We start from the raw sequence: 21,995 nt of genomic DNA, 5'->3' as shown, positions 1-21,995 counted from the left end.
TTTTTAAGATATATGCTAACTACATTATTCTGATAATTCCTGGATCTGTTCTATCAAATGACTAATCTTTTAACTGTAGATATTTTCTCCTTTTTCAAGTCTGTTAGATTTTAATGGGATATTGGATTTTATGAATTTTGCATTAGTGGGTTTTAGGTTTTACTGCATATCTTTAAATTGTGATTTCTTCCAGTATGCTTCTATATTACTACCTGGAATCAGTTTGATCCTTTTGATATTTGCCTTTATATTTTCAGGAAGGTCCAGAGAATGTTTAAAGGGCTATGTTAGCGTCTCTGAGGTTTTTTACTGACTTCTCACGGTCTTTCCATTTTGGTAAGAAACTATTCCTGGACTTACATTAGCTCCGGGAAACATTTGACTTTGTGTTTTCCCAGGTTCAGGTAGTTTTACCTCACTCATACTCAAGTAGCACAATACTTAAGGGGACCATTTGCAATATTCACACCTCTTTCCACATGGATTCTATCTAATATGGTTTAACCACATTTGTCTTCCGGGTCTGTCATATCTGCCTCAATTCAGTTACTGAGTGCCTGTTTCTGTTTTGGTTTGCTTCTGTTGAGCTATATCTGAAAATTGCCTTCAGGAATTAAGCTGGGGAAATCAGAGGACTCATCAATTTTTTTTTTGTTTGTTTTGTTTTTCATCTCCTAGGTATCCAGCTCCTTGTTTGCTGTATTTTCATTACCTAAAAATTATTTCATATACTTTGTTCAGTAGACTAGTTGTTTAAGAAAGGAAGATAATTCTGGTCCCTAAAGATATGACCAAGAAGTTGTGCTAAGCCAGGTACCAGATATTAAAAAAAAAAAAAGCCTATAATCCTAGCCTCACAGGTGGCTGAGATCTGAGGATCTGTTCAAAACCAGCCGAAGCATGAAAGTCCATAGAAACTTATCTTCAAGTAACTATTCTTCCCAGCAACCCCCCCCCCCAAAAAAAACAACTGGAAGTGGAACTGTGTTTCAAGTGGTAGAAGGCTATCCTTGAGCAAAAAGATCAAGAACAGCACCCACGCTGTTTAAGCCCCAGAACCAGAACACACACACACACACACACACACACACACACACACACACACACTTATATAAACTTTAGAAAAAAAATGCAACTCAGGTAAATTAGAAGATGAATTATGATACCAAAGATTCTAAGACAAAGAATATAGCAGGTATTTCCAACAACTTCTCAAAAGCTAAAGTTTAAGTCTTTTCTTTAGCAATGGTTCTTGATTTGATACATTTCTCTTTAAAATCTAATTCCATTCTTATCATGCTGATCTTTCCTTCACAAAAGACCCCCACTAACAAAAGTAGAAGATTTACAACCCGAATCTGTCAGAGATGTAGATTCAGACTACTGACCTGAGGAATTAATTATAAAAAGAAGAATTTGAAGCCGGGCGCTGGTGGCTCACGCCTGTAATCCTAGCTACTCAGGAGGCTGAGATCTGAGGATCGCGGTTCAAAGCCAGCCCGGGCAGGAGAGACCGTGAGACTCCTATCTCCAATAAACCACCAGAAAACCGGAAGTGGCGCTGTAGCTCAAGTGGTAGAGCGCTCGCCTTGAGCTGAAGAGCTGAGGGACAGCGCCCAGGCCCAGAGTTCAAGCCCCACAGCCGACAAAAAAAAAAAAAAAAAAAAAAGAAGAATTTGAACACAATATAAAACAAAAATACTGATGATTCTGCCACAACTATTCAATCAGAAAATAACAATAAAGTGATTGGCATTTACTACAGTTTTCCCTATGTTTTTCTATGAAATTGAAAATTTTAAACTGCTATCTCTGTACTCCTAGAATTCACACACGCCTATGTAAAAAGAAAACTAAAAGAGCCATAAAGAATTTGAAACAGGAATGTTTACCATAAGTTCATAAGGAGTTATGAAGATATATAGCACAAGCAAGTCTTGGTCACTTATAATTTCATGAAATAGGTCACTTCAAGAATTTTCCTAGTGAACCTATAAAACAAATTACAATAGTTCTAATGAATTTGCTAAATTTTCCATATTATGTTCATATATTTTACTAGAATTAAACATACTTAGTTCTTATAAATACTTCTAGGACTAAAACTAGAATTTTTAATATTTGATTCTATCTGGTAATTGCCTATAAAATCATAAATCAATCTGAAGAAATATTACCACTAACATATGATAAAGTATTTACATTTTTTCTGTTTCCACAGTTAGTCTATCTGTCTTAGTGATTTGTTTTATCATATGGACTCTTATAGAAAAATTTTAAAGTACTTGATCTCTACTGTTATACTGCTCAATCAAAAGCTTTTGCAACTTTATATGCACACTAACAGTATTGGAGATGGCTGCTTTAGTATATTGCTATTAACAAAGAATACCAAGAAAAAATAATAAACTCTCTACTTGTATGCTAAGGTCTATGACTCAGAATTGTACAAGGTACTGAATCAAACTCTTGGAGAACTATGAGATAGTTTCTATTTCTGAAGGAAATAATAACACCTCTCAGTACCATGCAAACTATTTGCTCACAACATTTAATGACATAATAATTTGGTAAAGATGAGTTTCAACTCTGGTATACTGTGAGTGTTCAATATAGGTATGGAAATGAAGGAGATATGGTCTAAGTTGATGCTAGGGTTTGGAAGGTTAAGGAGGAAGCAATGAGGCACAAAGGCTCACATAACTGTGACTAAGAATGAAATAAAAATATTTTTGTTTCTCAATCAGCAATTATCATAATGTCCTCAAATGGCTGTTAAGATGTAAATAATTACTATTTGGAATTGATTACTTAATAAGCGAAACTGTTAGGTTTCTAAGATTGATACTGTGAAAAAGTTAGACATTAATAAAACAGTGAACCAATAAAGCCTGGGAATGTCTGTTCTAGGCAATATGATAAAATACATATTTCTTTTTAATTTGCATTAGAGAAACAATGTTATTAAAAATATTGGCCATTTAGTACCTTAACCTATTTTTTCAAATATAATTGCAATACTTTTGACTTTATTACCATTTTATTCAATCTGTATACACAATAGTGCTAATAACACCTAGCCAAATCAAACACAACTATTTTTTGAGGTTTAAAGGATCTTTCCTTCCCCCCTCCCTCCCTCCTTCTAAGCACCCCCTCCCTCCTTTCCTCCTTCCCTTTCCTTCCTTCCTTCCTTCCTTCCTTCCTTCCTTCCTTCCTTCCTCCCTCCCTCCCTCCCTCCCTCCCTCCCTCCCTCCCTTCCTTCCTTCCTTCCTTCTCTTTTTGCCAGCTTTAATTCTTGAACTCAGCCTGGATGCTGTCTCTGAGTTTCTTTTGCCCAAAGCTAGTACTCTACCACTTTTCTGTGATTATAATGGAGATAAGAATCTCAGGAATTTCCTGCCCAGGCTGGATTTAAACTACATTCCTCAGATCTCAGCCTCCTCAGTAGCTAGGGGCACTAGTGCCTGGGTGGTTTAAACGTTCTTAATTATCATGTGGTCAAAACTTGTGATCTATTTTACTGTTACACATTTCAAAATATACTCTGAGACAGAATTTTTGAGCAATATCCATATCTACTTTTTTTTCTAAGTTTTTAGAAGTCATAAAAACTTCAGATTAAAAAAAATGATGATTGAGTAGGAAGAGAACATTTGAGAAAGTGAAAAGAGGAGTACCTGAAACATCATCTATATTTCAAAGTAAATGTCTATTATATTAATTGTATCAATATAATTAGATGTCAGTCTAGAAATGATCATAGTCAAATAACTTTGATCTGTCTAAGAGTATATTAATGAAATGAGGGGTTGGAAAAATGATGTAAAGTGTTTCATCAGATCTGTGAAAAGGCAGATCTAAAGAATTCTTAGAGATTTACAATGCACTTGAGTAGAATAAAGGTTCTTTTGGATATTTTGATTTCTTAAAACAAGATAAGAAGGCAAACAATCAAAATTTGTTTAACCCAATGTTTCCCCAAATTATTATAATTGTAAAGATTTTTTTATTTTAGCAACTATTAATTTTCCAAGTTAGCAATTATTCTATGAATGCACTTTGAGAAGATGTATGCTACTACTAACAAAAAGTCACATAAGGCTGTCATCAATCGAGTTCATGTTCTTTTATAATATCTGCCAAGAGCTGAGCAAGAATGAGATTCCTTGAATATTCTCTGAATATACATTTACTGAGAACCCTCAGTGCATCACTGCCATGTTCCACTGCTCTGGATACAGCAGAGAACAAGAAAGACATCATCATTCTTATGCCCCAACACTGACTCTTCTGTCTTCCCTTTGGTAATGCAATGTATTAATATGCTCTTCAAATTAAATTAAAATTCTTAGACACTGGCAGTTAAGTGAAGTAAGTCAAGCATAGAGAGACAAAAGGCCCATGTTTTCTCTCATATGTAGAAGCTATATCTAATTTATACATACATAATTAATATATATATAGGGTCATACATGTGTGTACATGTGTATTAACAAAATATGGTATATTCGGGGAGAATTCAATTGGTGTAAATTCTTAGGACAACTAATTCACAATCTAACAAAATGAATACCAAGAAGCTGGTGTGTGGGAGGTGTGTGGGAGGGAGATCAATGAGAGAGATTTCAGATGAATGGAGAAACAGTCATAATATTTAATGTCTAGCCTATGAAACTAAGAAGACTGATGTTATGGATTGGATAGGAAGAGATGGGGGGAATGATGAAAGGAATGACAATGATCAAGATTCACTGTACTCACAAACTGAGATGTTGGATTGTAACCCCTTTATAAAAATACTTAAAGATCATAAAATATAGTTAAAAATTGATCTGTCAGAAAGAAATTAAAACCCTTACAAATATATAAACAAGAAGGGAAACTGAATGCAAAATCACAGGTGAGCTTTTTAAATGAAAAACAATAGCACAAAACAAAAAATAAAAACATTCTAAAATTAAAAAAAAAATCTTTTTATTTCCAGCTCACAAAATAGTCACGGTCCAAAACAGATCTCATGTAAGATTATTTTTGTAAGAGTGGAAATTGATAGCATTACTTCCATATCACTTTGTTTAAAGTGATTTAAATGATTTCCCCAGAATTCCTCAATTGAATGCCTAAGTATATAAAACGCAATTAAACAAAACATGCAATGTAAAATACCTTGGTAATATAAGAGGCAGGCTTCTTTTTTGGGGGGAGGGGTGTCCGGTCATGGGGCCTGAACTCTGGGCCTGGGCGCTGTCCCTCAGCTCTTCAGCTCAAGGCTAGTGTTCTACCACTTGAGCCACAGTGCCACTTCCGGCTTTTTTCTTTTTGCTTATGTGGTGCTGAGGAATCGAACCCAGGGCCTCATGCATGCAACACAAGCACTCTACCACTGAGCCACCTTCCCAGCCCAGCAGGCTCTTTTTTAGCACATAAAATGTTTATATATCTTGTTGTCTATGTATTACCTAATAAAAATTACTTAAACAGTAAACCGATAAATTCTTTTTTTTGGAGGGGGGGTCCGGACGTGGGGCCTGAACTCTGGGCCTGGGCGCTGTCCCTCAGCTCTTCAGCTCAAGGCTAGCACTCTAACACTTGAGCCACAGCGCCACTCCGGCTTTTTTCTTTTTGCTTATGTGGTGCTAAGGAATCGAACCCAGGGCCTCATGCATGCAACGCAAGCACTCTACCACTGAGCCACCTTCCCAGCCCTAAACCAATAAATTCTTAAATATCTCAAAATATTTAGAGCTTGGTTTAAATCATATGTTGCCATTTCTTCATTTATGCGACTAGTATATGTATCAACTAGCTACAATGTGCTATGTATTATCATAATAATAAACAATAGCCAAAACCACCGAACTCACTGCAACTATAATACACATTATTTGGCTAATTGAAGAATTCAGGGAAAAGAACTAGAAGTGCAAAAAGTTACAACGTGGCAAGCGGAGAGAAAAGACAGAAAAAAGACAGCTTATGTTACTGGTGAAAAATGTGCAATGCATTCTTTAGGGTGATAAAAAGAAACAGAAAGTAAAGCAAGAACTGTCTAGGAATTAAAAATAAATGAACAAACTGAACAAATGATCCAATCATGAAATGTTTCCTTTTTGATGTAATTTCTATTTTTAAACTGTTTTTCTTCATCTGACTTTGCAATATTATAACTCACACCACAACTGAGAAAGACACTGGGATAACTCATAGGTCCAAAAATAATTCATTTGGAAGCAGATACATTGTACAAATTTATGATCTATTCATAGATTAAGGGCTATATGTGTATATATCCAGAATATGGTTTCTTTCTTGGATTTTGGATTACAGCCCTCATGCCAGCTGTGTGTGAATCCTAGATTAAGTTAAATGAGGAAATATTGGTACCAACTACAAACGATTTCATAAGAAATTGTTTAAATATTCATATGGGAATGCTACAGAACATGTCACGTAGTCAAGTACTCAATAAATGATGTCAGTACATAATAAATGGTGATCTTCACCTTCTAATATACTGAATAATTTACTTACTGTATTTACTAATTATTGCTTATGGTTTCTCATTAGTATTCAATGATTGATAAGAAATGTACTCATTACCTTGCTCATGTAATTGTAACCCCTCTGTATGGTATTTTTCACAATAAAAAAACTTATTAAAAAAAAAGAACAAGTAGATATCACACTTTCTATTCAATACCCAACCACATTTTTTTTTGTTGGCACTAGGCTTTGAACTCAGGGTCTCATGGTTATGAAGCAGGTGCTTTGACATTTAAACTATGTGCCCAGCCTTTTTTATTTAGTTATTATACGAGTTAGGGCCTCATGTATTTCTTGCCTAGAGCTGACCATGGAATATGACCCTATTACTTATACCTTTCCACATAACTAAGATGACAGGTATGTGCTACTAGACCTGCCTTTTTAATGGTTGAGAGAGGGAGAGAGCGTTTGCTAGCATTGTGCCTGGGCTGGCTTGGAACCATGATCCACCCAGATCTCCATCCCATAAGTAGCTAGAAATACAGGCATGAGGGCTGGGAAGATGGCTCAGTGGTAGAGTGCTTGCCTTGCATGCCTGAGGCCCTGGGTTCGATTCCTCAGCACCACATAAGCAAAAAGAAAAAAGCTGGAAGTGGCACTGTGGCTCAAGTGGTAGAGCGCTAGCCTTGAGCTGAAGAGCTGAGGGACAGCGCCCCGGCCCAGAGTTCAGGCCCCACGACTGGACCCCCCCCCAAAAAAAAAAGAAAGAAAAGAAATACAGGCATGAGCCACTGCACCCACTAACAAACATTTTTTTATCATGTCCCAAATGCAACTGTCAGAGCTTTGAATACATAGATAGACGACACAGAAGAGGCCCATGTCCTCTTACATATGAGAAGGGAAAGATGGACAACATGTGGAGATAAACAAAAGCTTTAGATAATGGGAGGTACTCATTCAAACTTAAGACACTGAAATAGACAAGAGGTAGAAAATAACTAGGAGGGAATTTCAGGTAGAACGGTCATAGAAGCCGGTATTTTCAAACAGATGAATGTTTAAACTGATAACCTGGAGGATGATAAGGTAACTCTGCCAAGAACCAGGGGACCAGCTGTATATAGTAACTTTTTACTTAGCCATCACTGCAAAATTCCATGGGTGGAAGAGCCAAAAGGTATCTGGGGTGGTAAAGAACTGAGATGAGGGGAAAGGTGGTGAAAGGTGAGACAGAAATCTGGGCAGAAATTCCAATAGCCATTATAAGTAGTTTGGTTTTTATTTGAAGAGCAATGAAAAGGTACCACAATTTAAATTTTTTAAAAATAAGATTGCAGCTATTGTTTGGAGGATAAATAACAATACAGGTATATAGGGGCCATGTGGATGGGCCTTGGAGTTTCAAAGATAAAAGAGTTCAAGGCCCAGTTTTTCATAAATATGTTGGATTTGTATAAAATGTATAGCTTGTATAAAATGATAGACATTTTGTCATATCAGAGTATATGTTAAAAGTACTTTCACAAAGGCACTTTGTACTATTCTAAATTTATTTTGTTCTTCCCTGCTTTATATCCTTGTATGAATACCTTGATGAATTATTTCTTTGTAAGGAGCATGACATAATTCTTTAGGCTTATCATCATCATATGTGTATGTATACAAAGCAATACAATTACAGAATTAAAGAATACAATGAAAGAATACATATATAATATATTAAATCTGGCTATATACAGTGGCACATGTCTGTCATCCCTGCTACATAGAGAAGCACAAACAGGATTGTGGCTGAAGCTAGCCCAGGTATAAAATGAGATATTATCTCAAAAATAAATAGCAAAAGCAGGTTTGGCAGAGAGGGTTGCTGACATGGTTGAGATAATATTAGGCAAATATCTAGCAAGTACAAGGTCCTGACTTTAAACTCTAGTACTGCCAAAAAGAAAAAAATAGTAAAATAATAGATCATGGGTAGATTAGATAATCTTCCTCTTAAAACTTGGCTTTCCTGTAAAATAAAAAATGCTTATCACAAAATAACAATACTTTAATCCATAATCTAAAAATTAAACACTAATATTTGTTATGTATTAGAAAGTATGCCCCAATCACTACTGACCTCCACTAATCCTAAACTTTCTAATCCATGTCAGAATATTCCGATGAAAGTGTTTACTCATTCAATCAGTCAGTACATTAGGAAAAGGATAAAGATAGATGAGAAAATATAAAATAAGATATCTTGTTTTGAGATGCCAGATATAGGTTCTTTCAATTTTAATCTATTTGTTTGTCATCACCATAGCTCTGTATAATTTAATGGGACACTACTAACAGATGATTGATGGTAGCTTAAGTACAATTTTAAATATATTCTAAATATATTTTATATGTTGATAATGAGTGATGCTTAGTTTATAATTTTTATTTGATTTTCTATTATTTGAGCAACTTTATAAAAGATTAGTCAGAATAGTACAGGCTATGGATGAACGTTTGTTTCATTCACATAAACAATCATGTGGAGGTTAGTTTATTAAATGTAACAAAAGCAAACAAAACAAAAAATTTAAATTATCTTTTCCATCAAAGGTGCTGCTATATGCTCTTTTGGACACTATAAGAGCAATGTATTTGGCATGCAGCCTCTCCAATTCTACCACAGTGTTCCAAACACATCAGGTGAAGAATTGGTGCAGAAGGGAAAATGTGAAATGGTAACAAGTTAAGACTGTCCATACTTACGGCCAACAAGGATGCAAAGCTACTAGCAAACTCTGCAGTCAGGAAAATATCTAGAGAACATTTAGAACAATGAGAACAAGAATCGTGATTCTTACCCATTTATTTAGGACTTCAGAGAATAGAGAAAGATAGAGAGGAAAGGATTCTACATTGATTTAACAAATGACTTTATACTAGAATGAAAAGAGGTACACCATATGAATGTACATTACAAAGTAGAGACTTATCAATAATTCATTTTAGAAATTAAAGGAAGCATGGCTAGTGACTTTTGTAAAAGATGATATTATACATGCTATTAATTTTTTTTTGGTCAGTCGTGGGGCTTGAACTCTGGGCCTGGGTGCTGTCTCTCAGCTCTTTACCTCAAGGCTAGCACTCTACCACTTGAGCCAAGCACCACTTCTGGCATTTTCTGCAGATGTGTTGCTGAGGAATCAAATCCAGGGCCTCATGCATGAAAGACAAGCACTCTACCCGAGCCACCTTCCCAGGCCCACTATTAAAATTTTTATATGCTTTGTAAAGAACTTGTAAGCTACATAGGTAACAATTACTGGTCTTGAGGGAAAAAAAAAAAAGATTTGTTCTATAAGGTAGAAGTCCCTGTGATTGTCTATTAGTTTGTCTGACTGACCTAATTATCATATTTCTATGAGACGGGCCTCATATGTGTGTTTAAGAGTTGGAAATTGAAGATACTGGTCCTATCCCCTCTGGTCAGTGCAAAGGCTCAGTACTTAATGGGCAAAATGAGCCCTGGGCAGCTATGCAAGTCATTTTCACCAGTGACACTGCATGGGTAATTACCAATGTAGTTCATTGCTATCAACTACCTCCAGGAAGGGAAGGACGGGTGAGGGTGGGGAAAGTTTACACTTGGGAGCTCACCCAGAAAATGGGCCAAGAGCCAGGTCTAAGAGCAGCTTAAAACAATTCCTTCTTATGGGAAGCCTTCAGGACAAATTATACTACACTTAATGTGCCAACATTATTATGAATGGGCCACACTACATCCAGTTTTTGAGCCTGCATAACTTAATCCCAGGTGCCTATCATTACATGGGACCATAGATTTTTGCTTTAAGATCTCTTTAGCAAATCTTCTACTAAACTCATGGTGTCATGTAAATATGAAAACAACTGATTATAATAACCTTGTACTCAAGTACCTAATTTTCAAATTTTTTCCCACACTCATTTAATAATGCAGACTTTAATATCCAAAGGTCTATAACCTACAGCCAACACCTGTTACAAAACACTTTGCATATTAAATAAACCAATGATGCCATTTATGTACTTTTATGTGGCAGTCATCACAAAAATAAGATGAAGGAATTCTGAGTTAAATGGTTGTTGGATTAGGGACAGGACTTACAAAAAAAAGAGTACGGAAGAAACCTTGAAACAATAAAAGAGGAAAATATAATAAGCCAAATGGGAAATGGCATATTAGAAAAGGAAGTGAGTAACCACAAATGCCATGTATCCTTTAGAAAAGGCTTAAACTGGGGCAGGGGGAGAATGGGAAGGGATGGGAAGGGGAAACAAAGGAGGAGGCTACAATGCTTGATAAGAAATGTACTCATTATCTTGCCCATGTAATTGTAACCCCTCTGTACAGTATTTTCACAATAAAAAATACCATAGTAATGAAATTATAGAATGCATGTTCTCGGCAAAAAAAGAAAAAAGAAAAAGTTTAAACTTACAGAACTGCTGACCAATGAGTGGCTTAAAAAATAATATGGTAACAGGCGTTACTTAGTAAAAAATGATAATATTTTTGAGGATATATCTTCCTTATGACCAATAAGCAGCCTGTCTTATATCAGATTTAAAACTAGAGCAATTGATGTTAGATCATAGAACTGTAGTTCTATCTCAAAACCAAGCCAGAGATAGTAATTCTGAGTTTTATTTTTAAGAACTTTCAAGAAACAAAAGAAGCTATCCTATCAGATTAGATTCTCCAAGGGCATGTATAATTTAAAAACTGTACTAAAGGTAACTATGCAAATATACCTAGAAGCAGAGTAGGTCATAATACCTAATTTTATGAGAGTTTTCTCATGATAGGTAAAGGCACAACTGAAGATAAAAATATAAATAGAAATATTTTTTAACTTTTTTTTTTTACTGTGAAAATACTTACAGAGGGGTTACAATTACATGGGTAAAATAATGAGTACATTTCTTATCAAGCATTGTAGCCTCCTCCTTTGTTTCCCCTTCCCATCATAAATAGAAATATTTAAAATGGCAAACTCAAGTGAGTTTTAAGAAATCAGTGTACTATTTTACTGGCAAGTTTTTGAAAACTATTAGGAACTAATATTAATATTCCATAATTCTGATCTATTTGGTAGATAAAATATAGTCATTGGGATTATAGAGAAATAAAGATATCTAAAAATGTACAATAGAGAGGAAGTTGTTGTTATTTTAACAGATGGACATTTATGTGGAACATCTGTTCCAGTTCCTTTTATAGGACAAAATAGCTTTAAACTGACAATTAGACATAAACAACCAACTGCTTAAACTGAAATCTGTCAAACATTGAATAGGTTGCAAAGTATTGTTGTAGAAAAATCAAGATTTTCACGATTAGAAATAAGTTAGATACTTATTAAACCCCATCTATCTCCATTTTTTGGTGTTTTTTTATTTTTATTTTTTAAGTCTTGTGTATGCTCAAGTCAGCTTGGAATGCGATAGATATAAATACAAAAGGATATACTAAATATTTAGTTGAAAGCTACTTAGAAACTAATAGCAAGTATTATGAAAAATATGAAGTAATTCTGTTTGCAAATGAGCAAAAACAAAACAGTTCCTACACTGAGCCGTATACTTAATATTTTCTTTCCATATTTTTGAATAATACCTCAGAATCAAGAAATAAGCATGTTTCCAGGTGCCAGTGGATGCATCAGTATTCCTAGCCTCTCAGGAGGCTGAGACCAGGAGGGCTGTAATTCAAAGTCAGGTTGGGCACAAAAGTCTCCAAAACTCCATTTCTAATTAATTAGCAAAATGCTGGGCTGGAGGACTGTTTTATTTGGTAACAGCCATATAAAAGCAAGTCAAGGGAGAACACAAGGCCTTGAGGTCAAATCCCATTAAAAAAGAAGTAATATACATGTTAAAAATATGGTACAGATAAATGTTGATTTTCTTGAATATAAAGGAAAATGCATGACCTTAGAATAAGATTTTTTCTTTCATGTGTTTTAAAATGATTGCATTTTTGTAAATGATTCCATCTTTAAGTAATAATTATTCACAGTAATCTGAATTCAGTAAAATTCCATAGTCAGATTTAAATTTTGGGCATAGCATAATTATTTTTATTTCATGATAGAAAGTCTTACTCATTTTTCTCTATTTAATTTTTTAAAAGGTACTATACAAGTTTTCTAGACATTAAAAACATGCTTCTCCTTTACATATTTATATACTTTATCAAAGTAGATGAGAAATATTTCTGAAGTGCTAACTAGACAAAACATGCAATTGTAGTTTATCTCATAATTTTAAAACCAACGTGTATGCTAAGTATTATTTGGATTAATAATGGTACAGGGCTAAAAATATTATTTCCTTCAAATATTGGATATAATAAATACATGGAATAAAATATAATGGACAAACACATTAATTAAGACAGACATGTTTATAACCTCAGCTACTAAGGAGGCAGAGGCAGAAGAATCTCAGTTCAAAGTCAACCTTGAGAAAAATGTGAAACCTTATCTCAAAAACAAAGTACAAATCAAAATGTTTGGGGATATAACTCAATTGGTAGAAGACTTGTCTAATAAACACAAGGCCATGAGTCTACTCTCAGCCTTGCTCAAAAGTAAAACAACAAAACCCATACTAGCCTATTCCTTTCAAATGAAAGGACTGTAATTGCTTATTAAACTTAAAATAAAAAAGACAAGGGTAATAAAAAAAAACAGGGATTCATTGATTTATCACCAAATCACATTAATGCACAATGTGAATTTACATAAAGTAAGCTATATAAACTTATATAAACAGAATTTATATGGTTGTATGGCATATCACAAGATTATGGAATAGCAAGAGTAACTTTTATTTTGCCCACAACTTTAAATAAAACATATCTGGAACATGTTTTGAAAACAATAGCTCATTTGCTCATTCAGCTGAAAACTTGATTGTGATCTTTAGATTACACATTATTGAGAGTACATCTCAATTATTTATTTCTCTTTTTTTCCTTTCCTCCTTCCTACTGTTAATAAGTTATCTAAACTTCGTGTCGCATACATGACGTGGCAGAGAACAGTAGGGAAGAAAAACCTGTGCTGTGCAGACTCAAAATCTTTATAATGTTAAATGTTTCATATAAAACTATTTTACAAGTGAAAATGAATTATATAAAGTGTATATAAAAAGTTTTTTATAAAAAGTTTTATGAAAGTTTAGAGGGAATGATCACTACTCCTTAAAGTTTATTGTGATGACTGAATAGGGGTAACATTCAGGTGGAAAAAAGTCATTAATATTAGTGGCAAAGAGAGACTTAAAGAGCTAATCAAATAACTAGACAAATGCTACAGCTAATTCATAGCAAGACTATTCTTAATCATGTATGTTTTGACTTTTGCCTTCTAGAAAGCCTTCTTTCTTTCTCTTCTCATTTGGAGTTACTTCATAAGAGTTAATGTTTTATAGGATAAATCCATGGAACAGTTTTATGAATAACAAGACAAAATCTGCAAAGGATAGATTTTGCAGTTGTAGTGCCTGGGTTAGAATCCAGGCTCTGTGTGACTTCTTTCTGCCTGTCTACTCATTTGTTTAACATGAATAGGATGAAACTCACTCAACTGATTTCCCATTGACTGTCTATTCCTTTTCTTTTTTGCCAGTTGTAGGGCCTGAACTCTGGGCCTGGGCACTGACCCTCAGCTCTTCAGCTCAAGGCAGCACTCAACCACTTAAGCCACAGCGCCACTTCTGGCTTTTTCTGCTTGTGTGGTACTGATGAATCAAACCCAGGGCCTCATGCATGCAAGGCAAGCGCTCTACCATTGAGCCACCTTCCCAGCCTGTCCATTCCTTTTTTAGACACATGAGTAACCGGAAACACTTCAGTAGGTCCAAGTTGAACTCCAGGGGATAAACTGTGTAGTCATAAAGTCAAGTATGATTGTAGCCAAACCTATAGATGCAGCCTATACCTTTAATTACAATTACATAACTACCCACATATTCGATTTCTAATGAAAATTATAAAAAGGCAATTACTAATTAAATGGTTTATTTCACTTAAAAATATTCAATAGGCTGGATGCTGGTAGCTCATACATATAATTCAAGCTACTTGAGAGACTGTAGTTTGAAGTTAGCCTGAATTAAAGTTTATGAGACTTCACCTCAATCAATAGCTAGGTATGGTTGTGTGCTCCTGTTATCCCAACGATGCTGGAAGATGATATCAGAGGAATCATGGTTCCAGGCTAGAAGGGTAGAAAAGCTCATAAAACCCCAATAGGGGTTTGCAATAGGCAAAGTTGGGTGTGTGGCACAGGCTTTTCACACCAGGTATAATGAAAAGTATAAATAGAAGGGCTGCAGTCTGGGTGTCCCCAGTAACAAAAGAGGATATATATATATATATATATATATATATATATATATATATATATATAATATATATATAATATATATATACATATATAAATACATACACACACATATAATATAGAGCAACCAAAGTTAGAGGTATGGCTCAAGTGGTAGAGTACTTGCAAGTGCAAAGCTGAGTTACAACCCTGGTACTGAAAAAAAAAGTTCAAGGAAGATGAGCTGCTGATAAAATTAATTTATGAATTGGATTGTGTGCAGTGATAATCACAAAAAATTACTGAAATTATATCTCAAAATAGAGGTTTTTAAGTTCTTAAAGAAACTGAAAATAAAATTACAGATCATATATCATGGCAGTGGTTTAGGCCAGACAAACTGTATAGTGCTCAAAAACTAAATTCCTCTCTGAATAAAAAGAGCTGGGTTTATATCAAAAGATAAATTACTAAATGCACATATGATAAAAAGGTAATATTTACTTTTTTGGGAGGGGGTCAGTCCTGGGCCTTGAGCTAAGGACCTGAGTGCTGACACAGAACTTTTTGTGCTTAAGTCTAGCACTCTGTGGTTTGAGCCACAGCTCAAGTCTGGCTTTTTTGTAGCTAATGGGATAAGAGTCTCAAGAGCTTTTCTGCCTGAGCTGGCTTTGAACATTGATGCTCAGATCTCAGCCTCCTGAGTCCTAGGATTGCAGATAGTAACAACTTGCACCTGACCAATATTTACTTTTTTAGTGTAAGGAATTTTCTTCTTTTCTTTTTTTGGGGGAAAGGGGCACAGATGGTACTAGAGTTTGAACTTGGGACCTCAAGCAGAACTTGGGACTGAGTACAGGCTGTTCCTCTGAGCCCTACCTCTAGCTCTGTCTATTGTTGGTTATTAAGAGAAACAGTCTCAGTCCCTGCCCAGTTATGTACCAGAGTGTGATAGGCCTATGTATCTGGGATGTCAACTGCACACCACCATATTCAGCTCTTCCTTGAGAGAGGTTTCACAAATTTTTATGCTCAAACTGGCCTAGAAGTGTAATGCATTGAATGTTCAGCTGTAGCCTCCCAAGTAGCTAGGATTACAGGTGTGAAGCCACAGGTGCCCGACTGGAGGCATTTTCATTAAAAGCACTTTCCTTGCTTTAAGGCTTACTGTTACTAATCTACAAATGTTTCCTTTTGCTTAGGCTTTATAAAGGTTTTTTATTAAACAATCCATAGAAAGTATTTGGTATATTGTTTACTGTATGTAGAAGGCTCACAAATGCAAGCCAGTATCTAAAGATGGCACAACTATTGTGCCTATACAATCAAAAACCAAGACACTACCTCATGTCTTCTAGGGGATGAAAATATAGTTACAAATAAAAATTATTAGATTTATAGGAATTATACAAACACAGAGTACTGAGGGGGGAATGATGAAAAGGTGACATTGATTAAAATGCACTGTACTCATACATTGATTCATTGGATGGAAACCTATTTATGAAACTACTTAAAGATAAAATAAAAATACATACTATATACCAAATATTTTTGTTAAGAGTTTCCCACATAATTTGTATATATAAATGCACTCACTAGAGCTGGATTCAGTAGGAAAATACCATAGAAAAAATTTAATATATCATACCAGAAGTCAAAATATGGTATTGATAGCCAACCTAATAATGGAAGACATAGAACAGTAGGCAGTCACCACCCAGAGGTTAGGTTAGGGAAGCTATGATACTTACATGCTAATGCAGCAGCAGTATGTATGTAGAGAGAAGCTTATAGTATGACGGGGCTAGTTCTGATGATCCCCGAAGGCCACAAAAAGGTGAAATGACCAAAGAAATGCACTGAATGTTCAAGTCAGAACATAGATGAAACATGACAATGTTTATCTGTTAGGCTTAAACATCCCTTATTTACCTAAGCCTGGGAACAAATAGAGCTAAAAACCTACTCCAAAATCCGATTCAGAGTGCTATGGAATTGTACTGGCATATAAAATGAACAATACAAAAAACTAGTAGTTCTAGGTTATGGGGCAATGGTAGAGCTGAGGTAATGCATCTCTGGATGAATTATAGATATGAGTGAGGTTGTCAGAAACTGAAAGATCTGGAGTGTACCTATATATATACCTATATGATCTGTGGATGAATGCAGACTTAGTCATATCATAAAGCCAACTACAAATGCAGTTCTACCAGAAGAATTCATTGGAGCATATTTTATCATAGACCTTGACTTCAGACACAACGCCATGAACTCAATTCCTTTTAAAACAATTCCTGTCAACAAAGATTCTGAAGCAGTTTGCCTTGATACTATAGGGAGAGCATATTTTCACTATGTTACCTTAAGACTAGACAACTTTCTTTTTGCCATAATAAAACTAGAGAAAACTTGTTCATCCTAATGTACCACAAAACATCAAGCCAGTCTATTACATTCATGACACTAAACTGATTGGGTTTGGTGAGAAGGAAGTAGTGAATATCCATGATCCTACATAAGATAAATGCTGGAGGATAGTGAATAAACTCCAGGAAAGTTCAGTGACTTCCAACATTTGTGAGATGGGAAATGTTCAGTAGTATAGGCATAAAACAGGCCTTCTATAGTAAGTGATATATTGCTCTCCCTTATTTTAAATGATGTAAAACAAGGCACAAATCATGGTGACTTTTTTTTTATTTTGGAAGCAGCATAAACGTGCATTACATAAACTACAGAACTGCCAGTTCTGAGAGGAACCTGGGACATAAAGGATTTGCAATATTATTCTGTCTTAAGGAAAGGTACCCTTCACTCATTACTAAGGGCAGAACATACAATGATTGAGATGTCTGTGGCAAATGGAGATGTGTGAAATCTCTGTCAGTGGAAGGCTCTGCGTGCAGATTCCTAATAGTTTTGCAGTAAAGAACTTCAATTTAAAATAATTCTCCATTTAAAAAAGCAGCTCCAAAATAGCTGGATGTTCTTTAAGACTTAGTAACAGATACAGAATTCCAAACAATTAAGCTGACCAAACTATTCATCATGAAGTAGGTATGATCTGATTCAACATATCTGAGAAGAAGAGGTACAATATTATTTTATTGTTAACATAAGACCCAGTAGTTTGGGACAGACATATGTAGTGATAAGCAAATAACTTGTGTCCACAGCAACTGCTAATACTATGTCTACATCTGTTCCCTTAATACATATCATCATGTTTTGGGTTGTTCCCTAGAACAATTAACAGAGAAGGAAATAAAGTGGGCCTAATTTGTAAATGACTTGCATGGTGTTTGGCACTAGCTGTGATCTCTGTACTTTCAACTCCACTTCAAGGGACTAACATTGAGGTAGCTGTGAGAGGTTATCTCCCAGCAGCTAGGATTTCAGCTCCTACATCTGATTGCACACTTTATGTGGAAGAAGAGATAGCTGAGGTAATGATACATCACATGACCATGTGGTCAATGAGTTCAAAGAACTAAGTGGAAGATTGGAAGTAGAAGGTGTAGGGGGGATTATGTGGATGCCTTTTATTTTAAGAATTGGTACAAAATCTGGTAATATGTCATACTAATTCCTTTTCAGAATATCCACTGTGTAGAAAATTCTTGATAATCTAGAAAAAGTAAAGCCAAATGTTTACTTTCCTGCCCTAGTTTTGCTCGATGGGCCATGTACATGGCAATACTAGGAGAAGGAATAGGAATTATATATATGGATTCAAGTATAAGGACATGTAATACATTACCTGTTTCTAGTTCTGAGCTAAAATATTCAAATGCAGAGATCCTGATATGGAACCAATTGCCAAGTATTTTACATTGGACTCCTTCCAACATAGAGGAGACAGAATTTTATTACCAGAGGAATCTCTAGACATTTAGGATAAAGATTTGCCTTCTCCTTCAATATATTTTTGCATATTTCATGCATGGATTTATCAGAATCTTCCATGTGATATTCCTTAAGCATTGCTTTCTACCAGGAAACGGATTTTAGTGGCAAAAAACAACAACAACAAAGATTAGCACCCTATAGAATTCTCTTGTCTCCCCTCCAGCTCTATCATCAGAACCAGCTGGCTAATGGAGGGTAAAATGACCTACAAATGGAATGCTTCTTATAGGAATGCCAGCTTGGAGTTTTTGGATGTTCTATAGGATGGAGTATATGCCCAAAGTCATTCTACTATAGCCAGAATGACTAAATCTGAGAATAGAGATGTTAAAGAAGTGGTTACTCTAACACATTTCTCTATCCCAAAACCTTGGGATTAGAGTTTTGGAGATCTCAGTCCTTAAAGAAGTGTGCTTTAATCAGGATTCAGAGTTCTGGCATGGCTGCATTAAGATCTATGAACACTCATTGGTTATTTTAGGCATCTCAAGTTGTTGAACTTACAGGGAAAGAAATGGGCTGATAATATTTCCAGATTACCAAATTGACTTTAAGAAGAGCCAAGAGAGAAATATTTGAAATTCTTGAAATTCATTGTCATATTTTTCAAACTTATAATTCTGGTTATTGAAGAACTAGAGTAAACCAAGAAATACAGTACTACAAAAACTGGCTAAGAATTAAGACTTGGGTTACCAGATAATGAATCTTATTTTGTCCAGGAGGATGGTCTAGGCTAAACAAAGAGGATTAGAAGAAGAAGATGTAAATGAGTAGAGGAAGGAAGTTAACTTAAAAAATCAATTTTGAAAGCTGGGCACTGGTGGCTCACGCCTGTAATCCTAGCTACTCAGGAGGCTAAGATCTGAGGGTCATGGTTCAAAGCCAGCCTGGGCGGGAAAGTCCATGAGACTCTTATCTCTATTAGACCACCAGAAAGCCAGAAGTGCTAGCGCTGTAGCTCAAACTGTAGAGCCTTCACCTTGAGCTGAAGAGCGCAGGGACAGCGCCCAAGCCCAGAGTTCAAGCCCCACGACTGACAAAAAGAAAAAGATCAATTTTGAGATTTTTGACTAATTAGAGAAAAATAGGCTTCAGTAGCTAAGTCTTACATTCTAGTTATTATGAAGAGCATTGCTGATGGTTAATATAAATTCTTTTGGAAGTAAAATAAATTATTATTACTCAATGATGCAGTAGCTGAGAACCTTCTCTATAATCAGCCCCAATTCTCTTATTCATATTTATTTGACAATGCTGTTTATCTACAGAAATCGTGGTATTCTATATTTCAAAACAGTACAAAGCAGTTATAAGGATCATATCTTTATGAAAATAGATAAAATAACATATAATAAGCTGTAATATATAATATGTAATATATATAATATATGTAACATATGTAATATATGTAATATATAATAAGCTGTAATATTAAAAACAACAGAATTGTGTAAAGAATGAAGCATTATAGTTAACTATTATATGAAGCTGAAGCAAAGCTTATATTCATAAAATCCTAATCATTGTGTATATTTTTGTCAACTCAGTAATATTTCATAAATCAAAATGGATAGCTATCTAAAGGAAATACATGGCCCATCTTAAAATATCTTTCAACATAAGGTATATTTCAATAATCAAAAGAGATAATTTTAAGAGAATTTTCCTAGCATAATTTTGAAATAACACAAAATGGAATAACTTTTGAGTGAGGAAGGAAAGTAAAATGCATACTTAGAATATTTTGTCTTAATGTTTTCATTAAATTTATTTTAAAGATGGGCTAAGAAGGTGGCTCAGTGGTAGAGTGCTTGCTTTGCATGCATGAGGCCCTGGGTTCAAATCCTTAGCACCACATACGCAGAAAAAGCTGGTAGTGGCGCTGTGGCTCAAGTGGTAGAGCACTTGCCTTGAGCTGAAGAGCTGAGGGACAGTGCCAAGGCTCAAAGTTCAGACCTCACAACTGACAAAAAAATAAAAAATAAAAATAAATAAAAATAGAAAATGATCCCAGATTTACCATTTAATGTGTAAATCATTTTAAATAATTTACATTCATGTCAAAAATTCTGTTCAGTCTTAAAGACAAGAAAAAGTGTAAAGAAAGATAACATTGTCTTTACTACCTTGAGAATATTTAATACAATCTCTCATAGATGAAAATTTATGCTTTCTTCATATATTTATATTAAAATTAAAATTTAATGTGTCATTATAGACAGAAAAGGCATAAAAAACTAGTTTGAGAGTATTCTATATTAATTCCCTACCTTTAACTTCTTAGTTATGGCAATTTATGCAAACAGTGAAATGGGATTTATTCAGATTTCTTATCCTTATTTTCTCTTTTATATATTTATTCTGGCATTAAAAAGCCAAATGCTCTAGATTATTAAATCATGTATAAAGCAGAGAAAAGTTTCAGATAGTGTATAACAAATATAATTTGAGAAACAAAGAAACAAAAGGAGAGTTAAAATATAATTAGTCTTAACAGCCAAATTTTAATGAGTATAGTATTATTTGGTTTAAAAATAGTATTTTCTCTGCCATTGAAGTCTGAACCTGATTACTGTATCGGGGAAAAAAAATCACAGTTTTCATTTCCTTTGTAGTAACTTTAGAATTTTATTCTGGCATTTCATTACATCTTCAATCATCCTAGGTTAACTATTTTACTATGGTCATTACTATTAATAATTATAAGGTTAAAAATCATAGAAAATGTATATAACAGCTGTTTTTCTTCCAACATCCAGAAATAAGAATAAGGCACTCATCAATTGAAAAAGGTTTATAACTCAAAACAAGAAGGGCCTTTGGCACTCTGCAAGTTATTGGTTATTTAACATACACAAACTCACTAGGTACTTCCTTGCTCCAAACCAAACTGTATTACTTAGTAAAATTATGTAGCAATTTCTTGCATTCTCATATTTTAGCATTCTTCTCAAAAACTAGATGGCACTTACCAGAATGGGTCCTGAGGTGTCCTGTGAGGGCGTCCCTTCTTCTACATGCGTAGCTACAGAAAGGACATTTGAACGGCTTCTCTCCAGAGTGTAACTTTATGTGTCTCAGAAGGTTGCCCTTCTGAGTAAAAGAAGCTCCACACTGGTTACAGTGGAAGGGGCGTTCACCTGCAGGGAGAAGTGGGAAAGATGTGTACTTTACTTACCAGTGACTGATTCGGCAACCACTTAATCAAAGCCATTCTCTATGTTCAGGATG

The 21,995-nt window shown here is 34.8% G+C and overlaps 1 protein-coding gene across 4 annotated transcripts in view; it reads right to left on the bottom strand.

Annotated features, from left to right (window-relative positions):
* Ikzf2 (IKAROS family zinc finger 2) overlaps positions 1 to 21,995 on the bottom strand; it is a 159,557-nt gene that overhangs the window by 29,061 nt on the left and 108,501 nt on the right. For all 4 annotated transcript variants that reach the window (XM_070017820.1, XM_070017819.1, XM_070017811.1 and 1 more), the window contains one exon: positions 21,737 to 21,904. In XM_070017820.1, the coding sequence (XP_069873921.1) occupies positions 21,737 to 21,904 (168 nt within the window). The remainder of the gene's footprint in view (positions 1 to 21,736; positions 21,905 to 21,995) is intronic.

This window comes from Dipodomys merriami, unplaced genomic scaffold (assembly GCF_024711535.1).
Source record: "Dipodomys merriami isolate MVZ:Mamm:240054 unplaced genomic scaffold, mDipMer1.0.p SCAF_1, whole genome shotgun sequence".
NCBI lineage: Eukaryota > Metazoa > Chordata > Mammalia > Rodentia > Heteromyidae > Dipodomys > Dipodomys merriami.
This window is presented reverse-complemented; position numbering and strand designations above follow the sequence as displayed.